At 35.4% G+C, this 25,255-nt stretch overlaps 1 protein-coding gene across 2 annotated transcripts in view; it reads right to left on the reverse strand.

Annotated features, from left to right (window-relative positions):
* Positions 1 to 25,255, reverse strand: part of MYOF (myoferlin) — a 73,698-nt gene that overhangs the window by 21,171 nt on the left and 27,272 nt on the right. For both annotated transcript variants that reach the window (XM_075504794.1, XM_075504793.1), the window contains exons 11-31: positions 24,394 to 24,509; positions 23,329 to 23,455; positions 21,906 to 22,009; positions 20,842 to 20,910; positions 20,679 to 20,722; positions 20,154 to 20,236; positions 17,859 to 17,897; positions 15,223 to 15,347; positions 14,623 to 14,739; positions 14,080 to 14,257; positions 13,114 to 13,238; positions 12,488 to 12,594; positions 10,055 to 10,247; positions 8,910 to 9,065; positions 7,743 to 7,874; positions 6,188 to 6,351; positions 4,276 to 4,390; positions 4,052 to 4,157; positions 1,966 to 2,108; positions 1,495 to 1,668; positions 263 to 374 (exon numbers count right to left, since the gene is read on the reverse strand). In XM_075504794.1, coding sequence (XP_075360909.1) covers positions 263 to 374; positions 1,495 to 1,668; positions 1,966 to 2,108; positions 4,052 to 4,157; positions 4,276 to 4,390; positions 6,188 to 6,351; positions 7,743 to 7,874; positions 8,910 to 9,065; positions 10,055 to 10,247; positions 12,488 to 12,594; positions 13,114 to 13,238; positions 14,080 to 14,257; positions 14,623 to 14,739; positions 15,223 to 15,347; positions 17,859 to 17,897; positions 20,154 to 20,236; positions 20,679 to 20,722; positions 20,842 to 20,910; positions 21,906 to 22,009; positions 23,329 to 23,455; positions 24,394 to 24,509 — 2,529 coding nt within the window. The remainder of the gene's footprint in view (positions 1 to 262; positions 375 to 1,494; positions 1,669 to 1,965; positions 2,109 to 4,051; positions 4,158 to 4,275; positions 4,391 to 6,187; positions 6,352 to 7,742; positions 7,875 to 8,909; positions 9,066 to 10,054; positions 10,248 to 12,487; positions 12,595 to 13,113; positions 13,239 to 14,079; positions 14,258 to 14,622; positions 14,740 to 15,222; positions 15,348 to 17,858; positions 17,898 to 20,153; positions 20,237 to 20,678; positions 20,723 to 20,841; positions 20,911 to 21,905; positions 22,010 to 23,328; positions 23,456 to 24,393; positions 24,510 to 25,255) is intronic.

The following is a 25,255-nucleotide window of genomic DNA, read 5'->3' on the forward strand; positions in this document are numbered from 1 at the left end:
ATTCAGGTGCTGCAATAGTTAGCTTTAGAATTCCTGTCCCATACAGGTTTTAAAAATGTCTGCGTGACAGTGAACTGAAATGTCGAAATGACTAACTGTAATTCTTCTTTTGGTAGCCTAAACAGGGCCCAATCAAGGATCAGATTGTAATTATAACAGAAGGTATATAAACCTAGATGCAAAACATAAAGAATTACAATTCTGTTTGAGACCAGGGAGAAACAGACATAATTTATAAGAAAGGAATTATTAAAGAACCTACTGTCAAAGTAGCAGGAAACAAGTGGTGTATTGGCACCAAACACCTTTGTAGCTGAATCCTTGGTTTTGTCTGAACTCTTCCCTTCTCCATCATCAACGCTATTGTCTGCTCCCTGAAGTTATACATAGAAAAGAAGTTAACTGCATATTTACAAACACAGAAGGAACGTGATAAAAGTGGACTGTGTGTGGGAATATACGGGTTTCAGCCTCTCCTCCAGGACAAGGAGAAATTTACTTTTCTGAGTGAATGTACTTTAAAGATGTTTACTCATGTCTGAAGGTCATTTCTTGTTGCCATTGAAGCTGTGCAGAAATCAAATCCAGTCATTTCATCTTACTTTCCAGAATGTCTTATTTCTGGAGATATACTAGCTACCTATCAGCTCTTACTGAAGGAGAGGTTGCAGGTCTTCTGCACTGCGCCATTGCAGAGAACTGCTCTAAGGCTTTATCCTAGCAATAGCCCAGGAAGTATAGTCAGAAAAGAAACTGAAACAGGAATTTTTAAACGCTGTGGAACCAAAATAAGTGGAGAAAGAAAATGCTATCAATGAATTGACATTTGGTGCAAGAAGAGAGAAACAAACCCAGAAAAAAGCTCAAACTTTTGTTAATGCTATACAATCAGACTTGGAATCATTATTTTAGAAAAACAAAGTAGCCTTCTCACATTATTTGCTCCCATTTGTATTTGGTAAATAGAGCTTATCTATGAAGCTGTGTTAACCTGAAAACTTGAGGAATAATTACATTCTGATGATCTATTTGTGACGTATGACATTCTGGCTTCTCCAACACTTTGCTATCCTTTCTTGTGTTTGGTTGTTCATACATGATTAATATATGTATACATTAATCAGGGACAGCTATTTCAGTGCCTGTTGTTTCTTGTGCTGATGGTAATACATCTAATTTATGTGCATGAAAAGCCTGAGCTATCTTCTCACTTTACTTATAGAAGGCTCATCTAGTAATTTGGCCTTTTGCTCGAAATCTCACTTAATAATAAAAACAATTTGAAAAATAAAGTAATAAGCATGTTATGCAAGAGTCTGTACTCCGACTTTAATGGCCCCATTCAGACTTTAAACAATATAAACTGTATTAGTTCCTCAGTTATATATCAATCTAACAATTCAGGGACTAAAATAGCTGATATAGGTAATTGTTTATTTACTGTAAATTAACAGATTGAACTTTTAAAGACTTTTTTGATACTCCGTCCCTTACCAAAGCACCTTCAAGTTTAAAGATAGCTGCTGCGCCATGTGTCTCTGAGGGAGCCATTTTTCGTCTCCATCGTCTTCGACGGAAGGTATCAGAACTGCGTTGTTTCCAGTGAAATTTCCAGCCAATCAAGGAGGCGTATTCCCATCCTTCTTGATCTTCATATGACGACATTGCCTGGAAGACATAAATCCTTGTTATCCACAGTGGTGCATAAACATAATGAAAAAAATCGGCACTTGCTCTGGCAGGCATAATGCTATCCTCATAAACCAAAGCTGGAAACATCAATTTACAAAAAGACAAAGAAAAGGAATATAATGAAAACATACGCGGTTGTTAGAGATTTTCTTGTTTGGTATTAAATTTTTTCTCTATTCAGGAAATGAATAATCTCATGCGGATTTTTTTTAAAAAAGAAACTCAAACTGTTAACAATGTGCAAGTCTCTGACTACATCTCTCTTCTGCTTACCCTTCCTGCTGTTACTGCTTGAGCTGGATCCCTCTTACGTTTCCGCACCAGTCTTCGTCGTCGATGTGTATGGTACATTTTCTCTGCAGCAACCCATGACTTTGGTTTAGTGTCTGGAGGAATAGTAATTCCATATTCCCATCCTAAAACAGAATTGATTTGTTGGTATATTTCCAGAAACACAAGCAAGATACAAAGAAAAAAAGCATGGGAAATATTGTACCTACAGAGGATGAAGCTTTAGTCACACAAGACTATTTGATATTGCAAACCCTAAATGCCCAATAGCTAGGGGGCAACTGATGACATTTTATGATGATGCTATGTTATAATATATATAACAATAAAAATCTCAACATTAAAACATGTATAATACATTTTAAGTTCTTTTCTTTGCATTCTTGTTTTTTCAAATGTTAGGTGTATTGATACCACATTTTCATACTTCACCACAGGGAAAACTCCTCCTTGATTTTAAATAAGAGTGGAATGTCCTGTGTACTCTTGTAACTCCAGCAGCTTGGCTTTTAAAGGAACACCAACTATTTGAACTCCCATCATAAAACTTTAAGAATTGGTAAGGCTGTTACTGTATTTTGGCTCTACCTATTATAATTCAGTTGTCAGGTATCTAGGACTCAGACTGTTACTTAGATTGATCTCTTCTTAACAAGTTACTGCAGACTCCTACCAGAGGTTTCAGTTAAGACAGAAATCAGTACTCTTTAAGATAAGTAATTTTTTTTCTACTCAAATAACTATTTATTTCACTTATATTTAAAAGCAGTAACTATTTGCGAGTTTTCAGCTGTTTTAGAACATATTAAAATTAATGATAGTTTTGCAAAATTCTGGGCTTCCCAGAATCTTCTACGACTTTCCCTTTTGCTTTTATTATTCATTTTGTTTTCAAACCATCAAATCAATGTCCTGTAAATACTTTGCTGTGAGAGATTGACTACTTTTTCCTATTGCTCTATCCACACAGAGCAATATGAGATATGGTGGCTGTATGGTGGCTGTATCCATATAGGATAACCTGATCAGTTAATAGAGTATATCTAATCTGAAATACTCTGTCTAGCAGCATCAGATTCTTCACAGAAAGACTTTGAAGTCTTTTTCATTTCAGAATTGCCTAATAATCAGTTGCATACTGTTAAGATTTCATCCTGATCAGTCTTGCATGGCTCCCTTCCCGCATAAATTCAGTGCAGTTATTCTGCTCTCAACAATACAGGGAATCCTTCACACACTTGTGGTGTGTGACCAACACAAACAGGCTCCTGACTTCCTTTGGTCCCCAGACCTCCTGATCCACCTCTTAGCATTGCTTGGTGACTTGTCCCCTGGCTAAAGGCTCCCAGTTAAATTACCAGATAGATCCAAACCTGGCTTTGCCACATATTCTTGGTGCAATTACAGAGGTTTCCTGCCTCAACTTAAGCTTCTGACTTCTCTAAAAACAACCCAATTACCGCTACTAATCACATCTTACAGGCCCGATCCTAACCATTGGACTGCATTAACACTGGACTTGGGAAAAATGTTTCGGAAAGTTATTTCAAACAAGGATGGGTTCTGTTTCCAAGCACAGTGTTTATACGTGCAGTTTTCCCAACTGGAACCTCTCATGTTAGTAGACTGTTCTTTGCATTAGCCTTCTTTTTTTTTTTTTCATTTGTCAAAGCTTTTGGCTCAAAATTGTCATCTACTGCTGCAGTTAAGACCAATGTATAGCTGCTTAGATTATGTGATTCTCTCTCTGGTAGGCACTTATAAATGCATTTATTACATATAGTGTTCAAAATACTGGTCCTTTTGATCCAAGAAAGGCTCAATGAGAACAGTGAGTTTGATGGAACAGTGATTAAAATGGAAATAGAGACAGATGCAGACAGTGAACACTTTCTCAATGTCATTTTATCTGATTCATTAAGCAACTGTTATCCAAGTATTTCCTTGACAGTTTTCCATTGGGCAACCAGTAGCATGCTCAGGACATTGCTACAGTCTTGACATACATCCTCCTTCAGTATAGACTATGACAGATTGTCCTAATAATCAGATAAACAGTAAATCTTACCGTGCTCATCCACCGCTCGATTTAAATCGGATTTCCAAGCATCATCTTCCCACATCCATCCAACAGGACACGTGAACTCACGTGGCTGTGGAGCTTTTTCTCCATTCTTTATGTAGGGAAAACATAACAGTTCTGTGCATTAATAGATGAAATACACTGTGTAGCAAATCCTAGAACTCCTTTTCTTAAACCTTTACTTATCCAGTGAAAAATATAAGTCTCACCACATCTGTGTAACTGTCTTCAGCTGCTTTCCATTCCCCTCCAGGATAGCGACTCTCATTTTCATACACTTCATCAGTAAACTCAGTATGACCAGCATCAGCTTCAGTCAACAAACTGCAAGTCCAAAGCAAATATAATACTAAACCAAATGTATTTTAGTTAGCTACAGAGAATATATAGAAACAATGTACAGAATGTGCACACGTGCTGGAGTTCTGGATTGTCCATCTTTGTGAAGTTCTGTTTATTCATTGAGTACAATGTAGCCCTCATCTGTATGAGGGCTACTTATTTCCTTAGACTGTCTTCCGAAAACTGAAGCAACTCCAGTAGTAGTAAGCAATAGGAGGAACATTACTCATAAGAATGAGTGAGTGACTAGCAGGAGTGTTTTAACTGCTGTGTTATTGAGGATCTGCTTTCAACAATTCCTCTTGGAAAAAGAAAAAAACATCATATATTTAAGTGTAGGAAAACCCAGACTGCACATGACAGTTATACGCACCTCTGATTTTTATGTATCTAGCTATACACTAAAATTTGGCAGTGTAAATAATTTTGTTCCCCTTTATGCTGTTGACAAGGCAAGTAATCAGTTGGCTAATATTTTTCTAACTTGCAAGTAAAAGAAATAAGAGAACATTAAATCAGACAAAATAGCCTTGATTTCCACTTGTGATTAATTGTGAGTCAGAAAGCACTAAAGTATGTTCTAAAATGCCATCTGCTGGTCAAGCAGATTATTTTCCAATAAAAGCAGATGCAAGACATAAACATGCTTATGCATTTTAACAGTAGGGTTTTTTTTCCATTATCTGAGAAAATATCTCCATGGTTGTTATTGCTTTTCCTCATGTCAGATTATTCATTGAAATAAAAACTATTCATTGAATATGAAAATAAATCCATCCATTCATACCTATAAACTGATATGATTTTAAAATGGATCAAATAATAGCACATATGTTTCCTACACAGTTTTTCTACAGCAACAGTCCTGTATTTTTTTTTACCATCAGAACACAAGAATTTAAAATAGGCTGAACCTTTCCTTTTAAGAAAATAATCTCTTTCTCATGCTGGCTTTTGTTTATGAAACAAATAATTTACCCAGTCTGGTTTAGTGTGGCAACACAACTAGCTGAGCTGGCACAACTCAGGAGTTGAAAACCTCTGACAGAGCAAGACAACCTGCTAGAGCTGGGGGAGGACTGACACCTCATCAATTCAGTCCGCCAGGGGAGGAATTGTCATATGGCACCACAACCTTAGGCTCTGAAAACAACCCCTGCCTTAAGTCAGTTTGAGAAATAACCTGTGACAGTTGTTTAACAAGGGCAATGGAACTTCTCAACATTTAGTGAACTAAACACAAAAAACCATCCACTGTATGTGAATGGCCATACAAATGCTGTAATGGTGTTGATACAACATGAACTGCAGATTTATACTGGATGTCAGGGTTAAGCTTCTATCTATGGAAGATCTAGTTATCCAAAGGTCTTGTCTGAAACCATCACAGCAGGATCTGAGAACCTCACATAGACACAAGTGATCCTCACAGTAGCTTTCTAGGAAAGGAAAACTATTATTATCCCTTTTTTAAAGATGAGGCACTGAGACACAGAGAATATAAGCAATATGCCCATCATCACATGGGGTCTTCTAAACCATAAGCTGGTTCCTAGGAAATGGATGCATTCTTTCTGTTGTATGTTTTATTTTACTTTTTAAAAAAGGTAATGTTAATTTTAGTGTTATTAAGTAGCTTTGACTAATGGCTGGCTTTTGCTGTCCTAGAAAGTTCAGCTTAAAATCTCTTTCTCAGCCAAGAAAACAGAGGAGCTTTTACTCTACACTCCTAGATTAAACTGCTTTATTCCTGCCTGCATAAAATTAAAAAAATCTGACCTTCTTTCAGGATCAACCATCCATTCTCCTTCCCACTCCCAGCCCTTTGGGGGTAGAAAGTACTCTCTTTTCAGTTTGATTTTTCCTGTGACATCAGAAAACTTGTGGCGTCCAACAAGTCCTGAGGTACCCCACTTTCCAAAAAGAAGAGCCTGATTTTCATACTGTTTGAGAAGAAAGAAAAAACCACAGTACTTCAGGAATAATAAAAAGCTTTTAGGAGGAAAAAACCCCCAACAACCAGATTTATGTAACTGTTACAACTGAAACATTCTACTATACATTTCCTTTCTCTGAAATGAAGTACTCCCTTCCCACATTATTCTACAATGTCATGATTAATGTCTTTCATTTTCTTCTATGCTGCATGGTAAACAATTATTCCCCCGCTAAACTAAACTAGCTTCTCAATTTAATGCCTCTCTACAACTACAGTCAAACTTCCTCCAAATTAAAGCTTTGTTGAATAAAATTCCATTACATTATTCAAACAAGTTTCTTCTGTTCCCTGAATGCATGATCCTCTCATTCTTTTCCATCTCAAGTCTCCTCCTATTTATAATCTCTTCTTTCGTAACATGTGAAACTGAATTATAGTCTTATCATGGAAGCCACCAGGGGCATGATTCTGATGTCAGCCCAGTTCATATAGTATATTTCCCTTCATGCTAATGGAATTATTCGTAGTTTATGTTGGTATTGAGTTTTCTGCTCTTATTCCTGTAAAATTGTTGGATTGCTGCTGTATGAAGAGCAAAAAATGAGATATTCAATAGCCTCTTAAACTCGATACTTAAATAATGACTTTGAACATCCATTGACTATTTTAAGTTACTTACTACAGCACTACTAAATATTTAAGCATAGGTGCAATGGTGACACAAGCTTCTGTAAAAATGTCTTGTTTCATTAGCTATTATACTGCTGTTGGATTATATGCACCAATAGGTGATGGGTCATATAAAAGACACCTGCTGCTTACCATTTTCATTCAAAATCTCTATTATATGCTGTGGGACTATTTCAAGCATTGTTATTCCAAATTTGTTAAGTCTTACCATTGAAATTTTATCATATTATAGCCTCTTGTCAGCAAAGTCTACTGGTTTTGACCAGTTTTTCCTGTTACAGTAAATTTTCTACTGTTACAAAAGAACCCTTATTAAGCAAAACCACTTGTATCCAAGTATCATTTGTAGAAGTGAAGAAGCAATTAAAATAAAAGTGTTATTCACATGCCAAAACATAATGGTCTAGATCCCAATCTTAATTACACTGATAAAAATCTAAAATAAATGTCTTTGAAATCACTGGAGTTAACCAGATTTTTACCTGATTAACCAGTTCAGAATCTGGTCTGATGAAGTTTGTCTGGTAGGCACAATGGACTTGATCATTAATTGCCTCGAATGGGGTCTACTTGTTTCAGTATAATAAATACTACTCTCCCTTTCTCCCTGGCATGCAAAAAAAAAGAATTCAAAAGATCTCCAATTTCATTGAATTCCTAACACTCAGGTCCAAGTTTAAAGTAAGAAAGCAATTATGGACATACCATTTCTGCAAAAACACTGAACGTTCCCTCTGCAAAGCTATTAAACTTCTTTTCAACTGCACTGAGCCCAAGCCAAATGTTAATTCGCAACTCCACAGGCATTTTGACATCTTTCGTCTTGTCCTGTGGGTACTGGCACACAAACAAAAAAAGTTATTCTTTGTTATGTTATGCAGGTATTGTAGCTTTCGGTAAAATACATACAATAACGTAGTGATATGAGTAATAATACATGATTTATTTATCTCTTCCTGTACTGTTTTTCCTCAAAAGCCAGTAATAAATAGTTCAGGAAGGAAACAATCTTTAAATGGTACCTGCCTAGGGCATGTAAAAACCAAACACAGTAACAGTAGTATCATCCCTGTTCCTGTATATTCTCTCCCAAGTTTCATCCAGCAATGAGTTGTTAATTATGACAATAACTTAAAACTTCACTGTTGATGTTAGTGTTTCTCATCAGGAGACTCCGAAAATGCAGAGGTGAGTCAGAATGGTTCACTAAATGTAGTAGCAATGCATCATAACACACATGATAAGGGGGTTTGCATAAAAACATGAAGATACAGGCTTGTCTGCATAGAAGCATTAATCAATATAACTACTAGTACATGGACAAACTCAGTAAATGCTATTGTTCTACAGTCAGATTGCCTTTTTTCTGGTTAAGTTTATTCCAATTAAAGACAATATGAACTTAAATGGAGAAAGGCATTCCTATTCAAGAGTAAGACTCAATGCAGAGAGACATACTAGGGAAGTTCTGGGTGTAGACCCGCTCTATATTACTTGCAGAAAACCATCCGAAACTTTGAACAGGTTTTTGGAACTTCTCTGACTTATGCTAATTATTCCCTCTGAAAGTCTGCATTCACATCCAACCCCAAAACACCAACCCCAGTAACACTTTAAAAGTCCTATCACAATTTTGAGCTCTTTCAGAAAAGTATCGGAGATAAAGGCTGATGCTGGTTCTAACTGGCTTATGATGAACTTTACATTACAATTTCTGTGATATTTTGAAGAAGCTATATGCAGTTGGCTTTTAAGCTGTCCTGAGTTTTGACACCTCATTGTTCATAGTTTTTTTGCATGTTTCATGCTCATGTCAGAAGGCATCACAATTTACGGAGTTAATTATTTTTTAAGGGGACAAAAAAAAAGTACCTTTAAGAAGATTGTTTGGGTCTTTCCACAATATTTACCAGATGATTCGGGGCTCGTTGTGGAATACAGCACTTGGTGTGCAGGAACACGAGCATAAGCCAGTCTTTTCTCCCCTCGGATCATCCATATGATGACATCAGGCATACTGTTTTGTGGCTGTGGATTATTTGTGGGGAAAAGAAAGGTAAGAACGGTAATTAATAGAATGTTAAACTAATCTAATGCTTAGACAACAGAAACATAAATTAAGATTATGTCAAAGGATTTAGCACTTAGAATCAATAATTAACATGAATGTATGATAAATAGAGGTAATTGTTCTACTTTGCAAGTAACGCAATATATAATTCTGAAACAATCATTAAAAATACCATTGAGATTGTTGGAAAGCAAATAAGTTTTATTAAAAAAACAGTTCCTGTATCGTTTGCAAATTTTTCTAGACATGTTTTGTATCTCAATTCCTTTATGGCGACTGCAGTGACTGATCCCAAATGCTAATGCTTTGGATTGACCTGCTACATATTTAAGTGCTTGTAATGCTTCCACATTAAGGGTACATCATCATAAGACTTTTAGCAGAAGACAGAAACAGCCTACTATCTTTTTGCAGCTTTGTGCACACCTTTATATGCTAGCTGCAAGTCTGCCAAATTAACTGCTCTTTTTTTTTTTTTTAATCAGTAACTTTTCAAAGCAGAAGTGACAAAAAATAAAACATTTCTACAATGTTGTGAAAACCAATTGGAAGATAACCGAGATGAAAACTTAAGATGTTGCTGAAAATTTAAAAAACACAGAAACAAACAGATTTAACTCTGTTAGAAGTTGATTACTATGGCTAACAAGCTGCAGAAGTACAATATATATCCTGCAGTCCCTGAACCAGCAATGTGCCCTGCAATTCTGGAAGAAAGGAAAGGACAAAATACTGTCACTTTAAACAGAACAGAGTCTATTCTACAAATCACAGAGTGGTTATTTCCCAACACACGTTCTCAGTGAAGACAGCTAACACACTAGAACATTATATTTAAGTAAATCCTAATTACAGAGGGGAACATGTTTACTTTCACAGTATCTAAAATTACTGTTAGACAGCTATTTCTAAACTAACTGAATCGCTGGTATTGTGTAGTACTAACCTCTTCACTCAGTTGCAGTAATTTATCCAACCAGTCCTCAATTTCTGTCAGAGTGGCTTTCACATCAGTAGCTTCATTTCTCAGCCTTGCTGCGGCTTCTCCAATCTGTTTGAGAGACTTGAGGCGCAGTTTTTCTAGCTGAGTGTCAAGGACTGTAATATTAGATTTGCCTTCTATGAGGGGAAATGGTTTACTGAAAAGAGAATATTTATTATGGTTAGTAATCTAAGTGGATTTTATTTAGCCACACACTAAATGCGGAGATGCATACAGTGGCAACAGATTGAGTGCTATTATTTCCTGTGATTGAAAACCACTGGAATAGTGCTATAGCATCTATTTCTGCAGAGATTTCCACCTGACAAAGTGTTTACAGTAAGCAAGGGAAATGCCGTGCTTACATAACAAGCACCAACATAGAACAGCTCGAGGTGTATGCTTTAATGTAATTGCTGCTAACCAAACCAAGCAAAATCCATTTCCCTATATATTCAAATTAGAAAATTATTGTCTCAGAATGTACATCTCAAAGATGAAATCAGTGCCTTCAGACCAAGATTAGGTTCTTTTCTTTCACTGGAAGCTGTAAATTCTCAGAAACTCAGTATACAAATATGGCTTGTGTCTATGACTAGAGTTATCTAACCCTATGGCATGAAAACATCGAAGAACTCTAAAAGAAATCCATGACACAGAACTTCTGAGTCACCAGAGGGCAGAATAACTATTCAATGGAACCAAGAAATCCTATAGTATCACAGTAGAGCCCAGGAAAAATGAACTTTTTTGAGTTGGTGGAGGTTTGAGGAAAAGGCAGCTTTTCAAAGACTAATGACTATATCCCTTTAACAGAGTTCATTAAGGGGTCTTTAATATGATACTTAAAAAAAAATATTTCCAAAGACACTGCCAAGTTTGAAAAGACTGACTCTTCTCTGATGTATTTTTAATGACAAGCCACGCACTTCTAAGCAGTTTGATTCTGCAAAACCTTGATACTGACTATTGTGCCTTCAACTATTGTTAATTCTACTAATCTGAATGCAAGTGCTGCCTGCCCTCTGTGCAAGTACTTACACATGAATCAAATGTACCAGATCAGAACTTCCAGAAAGTCACCTCATTTCAGGTTTAAATAGTGCACTGAAAACTCTCTCAAACTCCTAACTCATTTAAACTTTAGCACGGCAAGGAAAATTGTTCTATGAATCCAACACAGGGAATTATGTCTTTGACACAGGTTTCATGAGTTTGCTGAAAAAAAACCATAAAGCGCATTGTATCCTATGAACAACAGCAAGGAAGCTCATTTGGTTGATATATCTAGGTGCTATTACTTCATAATTGTTGAGTGATAAGATATTTTATAAAATAATGGACTGAATTAATAACAGTGCAGATATGTGTCAAGAGGATGGGCTGACATAACTGATAGAAAACCTGAAGTTCCTACATTCACTAGATGCCTCCATGTGACAATACCTTGCCCTTCACATTTTGCTTTCCTAAAGTATGTCAGTTCTTTCTGCTTTCTTCCAGATCACAGCAGGTATTCTATGAAGTTACTAGTTTATATTTTGATACAAGCTTTCTATCATATAATTCTTTGCTAGTATATACTGATCTCCACTGTTTGCTTTCTCCTCTGTTCACTTTTATATTGGCTCTACAGCTTGATGAATTTGTTCTCTCATTTCATGTTCTCTGTTATTTCCTCTAATGGATAACAACTGTTCTCTCATTTTCCCCTTTCCTTTTCCTGTGCTGTTTCATCACCCACTTGTTTAATGTTTTTCAAGTTTCTCTCCCCACCTGAATGTCTCCTTCTATTAATGTCTCTTTCTCATGCAATTCTTTCCTCTCTATTTAGAATTCATTCTCCTGCAAAACCCTAAGTGCTGACTCCTATTGCCTTCTCTGAACACTCCCATACATACAGACATGTTGACTAAAGTCTTATTCGAAAATATCGCCCTTAAGCTCTAAATAGCTTTTAAATTTTTTATTCTGGGCTTACCAGTAAATCACAGAATTTCTTCCCTCTTCGGTGTCAGAAATAACATTGAAACATGGGTAAACAAAAGGTACATGAGGAACTCTAAAGAAGGCAAGATGGTAGAAAGGCAGCAGAGATCCACAATTTCACATTTTCAGAACACTCCTGCCTTAGATTTTTTCAAGCGATGTGCTGTTTTATTACTGTCAGTGACTAAGATAAAGGAGAATTACAAAACTACATGGATGACTTCATTGGCAATATCCATGCTGTTTTATTACTTTCAGAGACTTTTGGAATTCCAGTTCTCAGGTCAGTTCATAGGGGTAATCAGTTTTATAGTCCTTAGAATTTGTTTTCTGACTTAGTAAAGGCAATAGCAAAGATTCTGAGCAGGCCTAGAATGATAACGTAAGAGATAAAAAAGGTATTTTTACCTTATATCTTCTGTAAGTTCATCAATCAGCTTCAACCACATCTCAGCTAATCGGTTTTCAGAAATTTTAGCCTGCATTCCTGATTTTAAGGTGGCTAAGTTGGATTGCTGAGGAATTTAAAAGAAAAGGATTTGCACTTACAAACTTCCATTGTGGTTTATGGTCAATATGAGTTTCAAGACTTTAATCTTATTTATTTGTATGTATAAAGCCCAAATCAAAAAAGACTCAGATGTTCAAACTTGACTCGTATTTAACAGGGCTATTCCTATGTTCTTTCTCACTGTATTTAACAATACATGATATTGCACCTAACTTCCAAAGCAAGTAACAGTTCTACACTTAACATGCCCCTAACCAACACCGAGGACTCTTCCTTCTTGTGGGAATTCCCTGCAGATTCAAGCAGGAGTGTGTTGGGCCTTGCCAGAACACAGACCTATGATTAGCAGTGCCATTTGTTACACCGAGCTATGTTTAATTTTGAATCGGAAAAAAGGAGGGAAAAGTGTCAGAAATCTGTTCCATAATTTGCTCAAAATGTCATTTTTTGATTACACCTCTAAATGAAAAAAAAAGTAAAAGTGAAAGGCATATCAGCAAAAGAAAGATCCTAAGTGTCTTACCAGTCTTTCAGCCATGGTTAGGATTACATTCACAGGGTCTAATCTATGACTTATGTCCTCCCAAAAGGAAGTCAGCGTTACAACTGGCTTTGTGTTTGCCCATGGCAAGTAGTAATAATAATTACCTGGTGTGAAACATTTGTATGTTAGAGTTAGAATTCATGGCAGGAACACATACGGTACACTGCACAAGTTGCTATATTTATTTCATTTATGTACTACAATTCATTAAGAACAGGCAAGCTAGTCCAAACTTATCAAAGGATTTGTATTTTTCAGCCATTGTAGCATCTGTTGGATGGTAAACTTTTACTTCAAATTCTTTCAAAATCCAATGGATTTTTTTCAATAAATTATCTGTTAACATATTCATTATTCTTTCGCATAATTTACCCATGTAGATAGCACATTAATATAAGTGTATCCTGAAATAAAACATTCAAATAATTATTTTCCAGAGTAAACCTGATTACTTCATTTAATACACAGAAAAAAAGAACTCCTTTTGTTTGCAGTTAATAAAAAAAGTTATAACCAAAATATATTTTCCTGTGATCTAGCCAGGTTGTTTTCTTTTAGGCTGCCAGACACCTGGTTTGAAAACAAGTTTTTATTTTATTCTAAATCAGAATGTTCAAAGGGTATTTTCCCTATTTAATCCCTAGTTTTTAGATACCTGTAAAATAATGTGATTTTTTCTTGCCAATTTTCCTGTGCACATCTAGTACACAGTCAAAAGATTTCACTGAATTCTGTGAAAATTTCTTTAATAACCTCAGTAGACTTTGCAGCATGTATTCCATAAATGTAACTTCATCTCAAAAGCTGTGAAGAGCCACACCTTCTTTTCTGTCACACTTTCAGTCAGTTTTTAGTGCAGTTATGGCTGTCATTCCAAAGCTATAAAATAGCACCTCAAAAAGAGAATTTTACATTATTTTATCCCCATACCAGCAGCATCCTTACCATCAAAAACAGCACGACTGTACTGAGTTGTGGATGCCAAAGGTTTACAGGTGGTATCAAACTTGTTGCCATAGTTACCAATGCTGACTTCAAACTGGATCGGCTCACCAGTGTCTTGCAGCATGGTAGCAGAATGAAACACAGCAGCCAAGCAGAACTTTCGTCTGCGCTGGTATTTCTACAAGAAAAACCTTTTTAGTTGTATTTCAATATTTGTAAAACAGGATCCACAATTATAGAAAACAATAGCAATTTCTTAATGGAAATAATAATTTTAATATTTTTACTAGTTTCTGAGAAGCAACCAAAAATATATAATGCATGTATAATAAATTACTGTATTTGAGATTATAAAAATGTTTCAAATTAACATTTCATGCTATGAGGGTATGACATTTTTGTAGCCACACCATCAATAACCACCTCTCTTAATTCTGAGATTCAACTCAATTGTTTCAATTTTAGTAAGTTAGATCATTCTCCAAAAATAACTAGCCAAGGCACATCTCCATTACCAACACTGACAATAAACCAAGGATTTACCTCAACAACCAGTAAGTCATCATTAGGAATCATCTCTAACTTTTTATTAACAGGTTTGCTTTCAAGTATTGTAGATAGTTCAACCAGAATTCTCCCTCTATAAGCAACTCCTTCTCCCTGTAACATAATCACACATTGAATTCAATTTTATATATTTCTCCTAAAGTAGCATACTCTTTCTTTAGCTGTACATGATTCTGGCTTCACTGAAGTGTTCTCAAAACTTCTGCAGAGGCATGGATGTACATATTTGAACACATGAAATAAAGCAGTTGGCTTTAATTAATGCTAGAAGTGAGAAATATATATTTACAAAAACAAGGAAATAAATACAAATGCATGCAGAGATGCAGGTAGTGAAAATTATCAAAACCACTGCTGCTTCTTTAAAAACACCTTTAAAACAAAAACAGATAAGAATGGAAAATACTATCATATTTCCTTATTAATCATAAATATAAAATATTATTCAAAAAGAAACACCAAAGGGAGTGTAATGTGAAACAACAACAAAAAACCCCCATTAAAATGAATTCATTCATTGATTAAAAACAACTGGGGCTAATCCTTTTATTAAAAACAATGAATAAAGAAACTGACCTTTCCAAAGTTCAATTCATCATATGGGTCTGGGAATCCAGTGTATTCTCTTGGACTTCCGTAAAAGTTTAGGTAACAAGGCCCAAATGTTGGTAAAAAGCCAACTTCAGTTTCTCCAGTGTTTACTAACAGAAAACATTACCATTACATCTTTGTTAATTATCATTCAGAGCCAGAAAAACAATTAACATTACTATCAAACCCAGTAGAACAAACGTTAGATATTAGTTAGGTATTAGTTATTAGTAAAGTAAGAACGCTTTATTCTCTGGGTATACTATAGGAATTTAAAGTAATTATACCAGTGACTGTACTTGTTCCTAACCTCCTCCTTCAATGTACAATACTTACTAGATACTACTTCATGCAGTAAAAACCCCACAGAATAAACAGAACTTCTGCCCCACGCCAAATATCAGGTTATAATTTATGTGAAAGAGTAATACACTCTTACGTTAACAGAAAATGTCTTTTCTAGAAATAAATGAAACTGAGTAAAACAACATTTGCAATCATTCAAATGCATAGGCCATTGTTCTAGCTAGACAGCTCCAAAAAAGATGCACACCATAGTGGGAAAAAACCCTACTGTTTAGCATAGTTAATCCTACTGTTCCAATTTTTAGTGTAGTTTTTCTGTGGTTATACTTCAGGGTAAAACACAGACTACTGCAAACTCTAATCGTAACTGCTACAGTGCATTCTTTCTCACAAACACCCTTTTCAGTAAGCTAAAATTAATACAAGACTGAAAGTCTGCAAACTCAGTTAATTCTCAGTTAATTCCGATGACAATAAACTCTAATTTGTATACTAGTCTTGTTCCACGACTAGCAAATTAAAATTTCCCAATGTCTTAATCTAGCTAAAAAAAAATTAATAAGGTTTTAGATATTTTTATCAGTTTTAATAGCTAAGCTAGGAAACTACACACCAAAGCTATTGTTTATTTTCAGGTATTTAAGATATCTAAGAACTTGAAAAGGTATTTCCATTGCTAACACTTACTGTCATAACTTTGTAGTTTTGAACAGTGTTCTGTTTTTTAGCAGAAAAATATATATAGGAAGTTTTAGTTGTATTGCTACTGTTATCTTTTGGGTTTGCATTCATGCCTTGCAAATTTATCAGATGAATGAGATTCTAAAAAGCTCTTTTTAGAGGCCATTAAAATCTATACTTAAGGGAGTTAATAGTTCTTTCAGTAACAATCAAACACATGCCAAGGCTATTGATTGACAAATTTGATGAGTAGAGCAAAGAGAATTAGAACGAGCTAAGCAACACACATGCAGAAAAACACTGCAATAGTTTTGAGCAAGCAGGAAAGATTCTATATTCTTTTCCTTCTTGTATTCTAGGTTTTGTCTTTGAACAAATGATCCTGGTATAAAAAAAGATGAGAATCGGGTTCTAAACCTTGCAACAGATATCACTGAGTGATCTGTGGCACAAAGAAGGATGCATTTATCACCGGAAAGGATGGCCGAGATAAGAAAGTGAAAATAAAGGGTTATGCTTTGTATTGACTTTGCCACTGTGACTACTGAGTGACACAAATAGATAATAAAAATGAATGTGATGTCTTGATGTAATTTTCTGTCAACACAAAGTCACATAATATCTGCAAAATATACAACAGTTCTCTATTTTGCATTTGGATACTTTCACATCCTTACATCTGAATCAGAAACAGATCAAAATTTGAATGAAAAAGAATTCGGACACTTGTTGGAATACCGTCCAATTTTTAAAAAATTCTAACACTGAACTGCTCACATCAGATCTCAATATGACTAGATTTAAGGTACAGATCTGTGTTGAATTAATACATTCACTACTTACTGATGCTAATAAATTAAATAGAATATACATTTAAAAACAAAACAAAACAACAACACCACCCCCCCCCAAACCTGGAATAAAAAGAATATTTTTTATTTGTTTACATTTAAAATTCAATTGTTTACATTTAGAAGGCTGATGATCACATATTACAGAAAGAGATTCCGAAAAACTATATCAGCCTTTAACGTAATATTACTTTATTAAGAAAGAAAGATAGTAAATGAAGTATTTGTTTGGAAGAATGTTTGTTACCTTTTAACTATGCTCCAATTGTATTTATTTCTCACTATATAAATATTTACCATGAAGTCTTTGAAAACTGGATGTCAACCTAGACAGTTATGTAAAAAGCCATTCTCCAGCTTTTAACGGAATCAGATTTCATTTTTCAGACTTTACTTATATAGCTAGCTAAGCATAAGCAAAACAGCCACTAATTATTTAGGCAGTTATTTACTTCTGCAGGGCTCTGCAGCTGCAAATATAGTTGCAATCTTATAGCTAAGCTAAAAATTGCAAGCCATTGTTAGACGAAGCACTTTATAATTGAAGCAACTGCATGCTCAACTCTAAAACACAGCTTGAAGCACCAGCCAAACAGAAATGTTTTCAAACCAGTTCCAGTGCCAAAACTGTTTAGTTATGTTTGATACTCTTTAATAATCATGGTGAAGTCTTTTAGACAAGTAATTATTAAAAAATATTTTTTAAGATGATGGGTTTTCTTAGGCAATACTTCTCAGTTTGGGCAATGGAAAGCAAAATCAGTAACAGACGAAGATATAAACCTTCATATGATGAAGCCCCTGTTCCCGAAGATGAAAATTCTATATTATGAAAAGAGAAGAAGTTACATGACAATTGACAATAGCATTTTAAAAACAAATTTATCACAAAGCAATCTGCTTTTAAAATAAAGTTGAAGGCTGGAGAAAAAATAAAGTTCATGTGGGCTAAAATTTTGCTTCCTGATTAAAATATGAAGGTATTACTCTTCCTGTACAAATTCCAAAGAAAAAAAAAAATCAGGTAGCTGACAAAATATATTGTTTTGATGCTTCTGTTTCAGCTTTGTATAGTTCTCCTCCCCACAAAATAAAATTTTATTTTTAAAATTATTTAAAATCTTAAGAACATTTAAGAAAATCACGACATTTCAGGGCCCATTAGGATATCTTCATTTACTGAACACCATAGACTAGTTCAGTTTCCCAATCCTGTAGAAACCAGGACAGGCTTCAGGCATAGCATTGACCTCAAGGGAAGATAATGTGTGATTTTACATGGAAATGGCTATTCTAATGTCAGTACCTCAGTAGAGAGAGAATCCAAATAAGATTTTCTCAGTTACTAAGTGCTTGGGTTTGAAGTATAAATGAGCTATGACTCAGCTGCAGTTCAAGTTACACACTTATGTGGGTAGTACAAGTGATCTCTCCAAAGCTGAATTTTCCCCAACAGCCCAGCCCTTCTATCGTTGATTTCCCATTGCCTTTTTCTGTAACTCCTTCTTTTGCCTCTGGCTGTGTGTGGAATATATGAAAAGAATGTTTGCACAAAGTCTTACTTCAGCAGCAGTACTTCTAAGAGGGCTGGGTTATAAGCTTGAAGTTATGTGACTGAAAATACACTTCCATCCGATAACATAAATACTTGGCTCAAGTCACTACAGCATTGGAGCCACTAATTTTGTTTTTAAACTCCTGACATAGCTACCAACTTAAGGACAAACTGGTCTGTCTCAGACAAGTACATATCATAGAGATTTCGTAAACACAACAGAAAAAATAGTAATTTAGATTCTTACTGTAGCAATGGTGGAAATGGTTTTGAGTCACTGTCCTTCAACTTAGTGTAGACAGTCAGATAAATAAATGTTAAGCCTGTTTAGCCATGAACTTTACAATTCTGTATAGACAACTAATATGCCATACTATGTTCATTAAAAAGATAAAACATTTTTTTTGGCAAATTAACACAGAATCCTTGTCATGGAGCTGGCTCGATTGTATGAAAGATCTTGCTATAAAAATTGCAAGATATTATAAATATAGATCACAAATAAATAATTAATAATCACAATATTATATTAGAACATAAATGTAACAGGATTTTTTTTTTATATTTCCCAAAATCTTGGCACAAAAAATGTTTGTTATAATATTGTAAAGAAGAGTTTTATTACAAAGGTATTGTCCAATGGGGACACCATGTTAGGAGCTTCATATCCTGCCTAACTAAATCTGTTTTATTGCAGTTAATCAGGGGTTTTTTTTAGTTTCTATCAATTTACATATCCAGTCACCTATACTGATTGAAGCACGTAAGTTAATTGTCTGTGATCACAGCATTGCAATTAAAATCTTCATTCATTGAAGCTACTAAAATAAGGGTTACTAAGTAGTAACTTGGAGCACTCATGCAATGAGATGCAGTGTCCATTTCTAGTAAGCTACTGATCAGAGCAGAGACCGATCTAAGTTCCCCCAGCACCTGAAAGCAGCATAATAGTATACAGGAAGTGAGTAGGTGGTTCTAGATAGTTCCTGTAGGCTAACTACTCAGGAACATTCCCCAGCTTTTAGGTTCTCTTCCCAGAGAAAGAACAGATATGCTTATAAGGTGGCAAAAAAAGTCTTGTCCACTAGTGCCCAATGAAGTAGTGATTCTGAAACAGTGACTACGGATTGTTTTTAAATTAAATGTCTTATTAAGTATCTTAGTAAATTTGCATATCTTACTCTTGATAGATTGTGATACCACATAGTTTTCTGAATTTGGGAAAGTACTCACAAATTTAATTAATTCATTAACATTATATATATAACAGAACACTGAATTTTGAATTAGTTACTGCTATTTCCATGATGATGTGTTTTAAACATTAAAATTTTAATACTTTACTTTGAAAAGTCCCACAGTATGTTTTCTAGGAGCATTGTTTTGAAAACTCCAGAAACAGATAATCTTGTTGCCCCAGAACTGAGGAACTATAGGAAAATATACTTTCTTAGAACACTGATTTTTGCTATTCCTCATAACACAAGAGAAGATAATAAGTTACATACTGCTCAATCAATTACCTTCTACTTCACCTCCAGAAGAAGCAATTTTTGAGAGACTTAAATATGTTGTTCCTACTACATCATTTTTTGTAAGACGATCCCTACAAAAAGAAAAAAAGAAAAATTTTATTTAAATATAATGCTGGTCATCCTACACAGAAGCAAGCTACCAGTGACTAAATGCACTCCAGGATGGTGCACACACATTTGATATCACCTGGAATATATATCACATTTTTTATCACCTGACTAACACACATGGTAATGGCTAGTTACAAAAGTGGCTGTATCATGAAGAAGTCACCTGACTTTTACACTATCACCTAAATAGCGATAGGGCTTAGTGCTCACTGTACAAAATTAACAATACTCCCATGTTACACTAATCAGGTCTCTTGTAAAGAAACCATAAAGGAAGATACTTAAACACTTGCTTAAATACTCTCATAGACTGTAAAAATACCTGAGATCTATAGAACCAGACTTTTCTTCACTTAATATAGTTTGCCTTGTCTAGTACTTTGATTAAAAGTCGTAACTCACCAGTCAACAATTGCAAGTTTTATTTTCTCACACATCGAGGGAAACTGAAAAAAAAAGCAATTAAAATAAAATAACCCATTACTTATTTCACCTCTGTAATTTCAATGCCCTGAGTTCCAAAAGGATGGCTGTTTTCTACAGAAACAAGAAAAAAAAACCTGACCTTGACTTGAAGATAAATAATTTGATTCCACTCTGGATTAGCATTTTTCTCAATTATATTTGTGCGAACCTGCAAAAAAGGAAATCAACTATACAGCACATCAAAGATAAAACAGACAAAAAAGCATATACTAGCTATGATTTAGTATAAATCACATCCTGTTTGGTAAGATGAGGGGTAGTAGTTAATGATGAATCCTGAGTGCTTTATGCTGCAATAAGCCATTAGTTTTCAATTGGTAAATACTGCTAAACCGATCTGCATATGCAACATTAATAACTATTGGAGGAAAAAGAAAATTTTGAAACAGTGTTTAAACCTGAGACTGGAATTACCCTACAGGAAAAAAGCTTGTTATTTCCACTAGCTACAATTTAATGTGCTTTCACACTAGTACTGATCTCTTTTATCACAGCAGAGAAACAAGACTAAGAAATTACTTGATTCCAGCTTGCTTTATGCAGATTTTAGAGTAGATGAAGAATATATTCTATGGGAAAGCCTATATTATTTGCTAATCATGTCTACTGAAGATCCTCTACATTACTGGGCATGGCAACCTGACTATATAACATAATAAAGGACTGACATTTTTCTTCTTAAAAAAAAGAAAAAAGATTGGCCAGCAATGAATATAGGTTGTGCAACTGTGCTTCAGCTCAAATTTGGTATTCTAAGGAACATATTAGTAATAAAATGTACAAATGCTGTTAACCTGTCCAGAAAGATCTGTACCATCAGTTACAAAAAGCAATCAGGAACAACTGGTAGGCAAGCAATCTGGCACGCATCAGCTCCTAGCATTGAGTCATACATTCTTTATATTAGTCATCAGCTTTACACCCATTCTACTGTACCTTGTAGTTCGTCCTCATTTTACAAAGTGAACTTTAGGGCTAATGTTCTTTTATTTCCATAATTTCAGTAAACTTAAAAATGTATATTGGCATATCTTAAAGGTCTTTTCCAACCTATATGATTCTGTGATTCTGTGATTCTGTGATATGAAATTTGTTCTCAGGACTACGATTAGAATGCAAAGATTCAGATATTTACTAAATTACCTTTTTCCCAGCAAAAGAAACTTCTACAAATGGATCTACCAGGTTTTTCTTGTCTGCTTCTCCTCCAAATATTTCCTTGACAGTCTGTGCAAAAGCATCATCCACTGGTAAGGTGTCAAAGAAGAAATTAAGGTTTATGCTTTTTAATTATTATTTTATTTTATTTATTTATTCAGCCTAAATAATAAATTGCCCATAGCAATCCCACTGAAATCAACCAGCTTACAGATCTAGGCAGGGTAAAGTCTAATCTGATAAACAACATTCTGAACAGTGTTGCCGGTAAAAATGGAAAATTTAGGCTTAGGAGCAATTTCAAGAATATAAATTTTTGAAACATCATAAGGAGTGCTGATGTGCTCCTGAATTTAGAGGCATAGTTGTATGTGAAAAATATTATGCATGTACCTGTAGACATTGTCATTTATTGGGATAAGGGATCAAAAGCTAAGAACGGATAAAAAGCCACCTATATTCTATCAGAAAACACATATGGCATATAATGAGAGAAATAACCTTTGTTTCAGCAATATAGGGTTGACACAAGTAAAATCTCACTAAACGAATTAAGGTCAAACTGCTTACAAGCTCCCCTGGCCTCAAAGGCTGTTTATTTAAGCTTATGGTGCTCAACTTAGAGCCCACAACCTGCATGCAGCTTTCTGGGATACAGCCAGTTCCTAGTTGCTTATTTCCTGTGGCCACTCAGGAGCAGGTTGCTGGCAATACAGACTGCCTTGGCCATCACAGCAGCGGCTGACTGATTTCAGCAGTCCTGTGGCCTCTCCCCCATTGCAAAATAGCTGCAGCTATGAGCACCTGTGAAGAAGAATTAATGGACTGCTGGGAACAGGAAGGTGCAGGGGGCCATTAGCAGTACTACTTATCTACTAGGATGTAAATGGCCTTGGAAAATAGGGCTGCAGGGAACCAGCAGCCTATAGGGAAAATAGGGCTGCAGGGAACCTGATACCCTCGCGAAAGTGGGCAGGGATTGGGATCCAACAGGAAGGTGACACATGCACTGTATACTTGAGCTAAACATGCACAGAACATCCAGCTTATCTGCAGATCAACTGTACTTGTATGTTAGTTACTTGCATGTAACTTCTGCGATTGGAGAAGGGCTAAAGATGACTCTTTCCCCCTACCAGAAGCTGTGTGGCACACTCAGCAACAGATGAGCATTACTAATCTAATGGGTAACACATTAAATGATGCATTATAAGAATTAAGCAGACTTACTGAGCATTACCAAAGGACTTGAAATGGGCTACTTAAGCTGTCACAGAATTGCTGGCTCAAGTAACAATGTAAAACACTCAAGATACTTAATGTTCAAGGAACGTTTCTGAACAGTTAACACAAATATTTCTAATGGTAATCAAATACACCAATGGACAAGTAGTAAGAAGCTACATACTTTGTGGAATGTCCTCAGCTCTGTAGATTTTAAGAAGGAAAGTGACCCATCGAAGTGCAATTCCAGCAGGTAATAACAGATTGCTCTCCACATCATCGCTTTCATTATCTCTTTCCCTTTTTTCAACCTGTTGGGAGATACAGTGGTACATACTATCTGGTATGTAAGAAAGACAGAGTAATGTACAGAATTAAGCTGATTAGTTAAACTGGTGCCCACGATACTCTTCAGATAGAAGACTCTTGTCAGTTTCATTATAAAGAATGAGATTTTATCAAATTATCAAGCCACAAAAACTAATTCTACGTAAACTATTTTACTTACATTTTAATCTCTAAAGTACTCAATTGCAGGTGCCCATTATAATCACACTTTTAAAATCATCATCATCAGATGATGATGATTTTAGCATTCGTACAATGCTAACTTGATGCAATTTTCATACTCATCTCAAGATGAATATTGTGGTAAGGCATCTTACTGCCATTAGAAAATGCATACAACACTGATACAAGTTACCAGAACTTACTGCTTACTCCTTTAAAAATGAATAGGAAAGAAAATATTTCACCACAAATAGCTAGACATATCCTTGTGATTTCAAGAATCATGAGGATAGCAGAAAGAAGAGCTAATACGGAACAGGAAGGAGATCTTCCATGGTTCTGGGGATCATATTGTATTTAATATGGAGACACTCCTGACTTAGTCCTGGAACTGGTATCAATATGTTGCTCAGCCTGATTAGCTATGCTAAGGAGAATTACATGTTAGCTTGTATGCAAGACCAGGCTAACACATCTCTACTTCTTCCAGGATGTGAAGAAGTATCTACAAATGGTAGATCAACACACCCAGAGCTGGTCCAGAGGTTGCTTAATTGGACAAAACAAGCTTTGAGTTAGCCACTTAGTACTGGATGCCTTTGAAACAACTTGTAAATCTTGTCTTACTTTTAAATACTACTCACAGAGCAAATTATACAGTATTCAAAAAATGCTGGGGGAACATGAATAAATATCCGTGGGGTGGAGAAGGGAAGAAAAACATTTAAATGGAACTTACTGGTGGCTCATCTCCAGCTCCCAGAACAAACATGCTGACTTTCATATAGCCTTTAGCTCCTGAATTGGTATCTTCAGGATCACTCAGCAAAAGCCATTTTCTCATGACTGCGTGGCCTAAAAACAAATACCATCACCCGCCCCAGCAATATCCATTACAAAATGGCAGAAATCATAAAATTAAAGTCAACTGTTCCAAAAGCATGCTTTATCCTAAAACTAATTATTTAAAAAATTTATTCTGTCCTAGACAGGTCTCAATAGTGCCATTTAAAACAAGAAATCTAGTGGTGTTAAAATGTTGTGGCATACTAATTTAGGGACATAATTATCAAATATTTTTGCATTATTTTTCACATTTTAGGTCTTTGATACCTGTGCTGGTTTTGGCTGGGATAATTTTCTTTATAGTAGCTAGTATGGGGCTATGTTTTGTGTTTGTCCTGAAAACAGTGTTGATAACACACTGATGTTTTAGTTGTTGCTACATAATGTTTACACTAGCCATGGACTTTTCAGCTTCCCATGCTCTGCCAGGCGCACAAGAAATTGGGAGGGGGTGGGCACAGCCAAGATAATTGATCCAAACTGGCCAAAGGGCTATTCCATACCACATGACGTTATGGTCAGTATATAAAGCTGGGGAAGAAGGAGGAAGGGGGGGACATTCGGAGTGATGGCGTTTGTCTTCCCAAGTAACCGTTATGCATGATCGAGCCCTGCTTTCCTGGAGATGGCTGAACACCTGCCGGACGATGGGAAGCAGTGAATGAATTCCTTGCTTTGCTTTGCTTGCATGCGCGGCTTTTGCTTTACCTATTAAACGGTCCTTATCTCAACCCACGAGTTTTTGTACTTTTACT

Source organism: Mycteria americana, chromosome 6 (genome assembly GCF_035582795.1).
Source record: "Mycteria americana isolate JAX WOST 10 ecotype Jacksonville Zoo and Gardens chromosome 6, USCA_MyAme_1.0, whole genome shotgun sequence".
Classification (NCBI taxonomy): Eukaryota; Metazoa; Chordata; class Aves; order Ciconiiformes; family Ciconiidae; genus Mycteria; species Mycteria americana.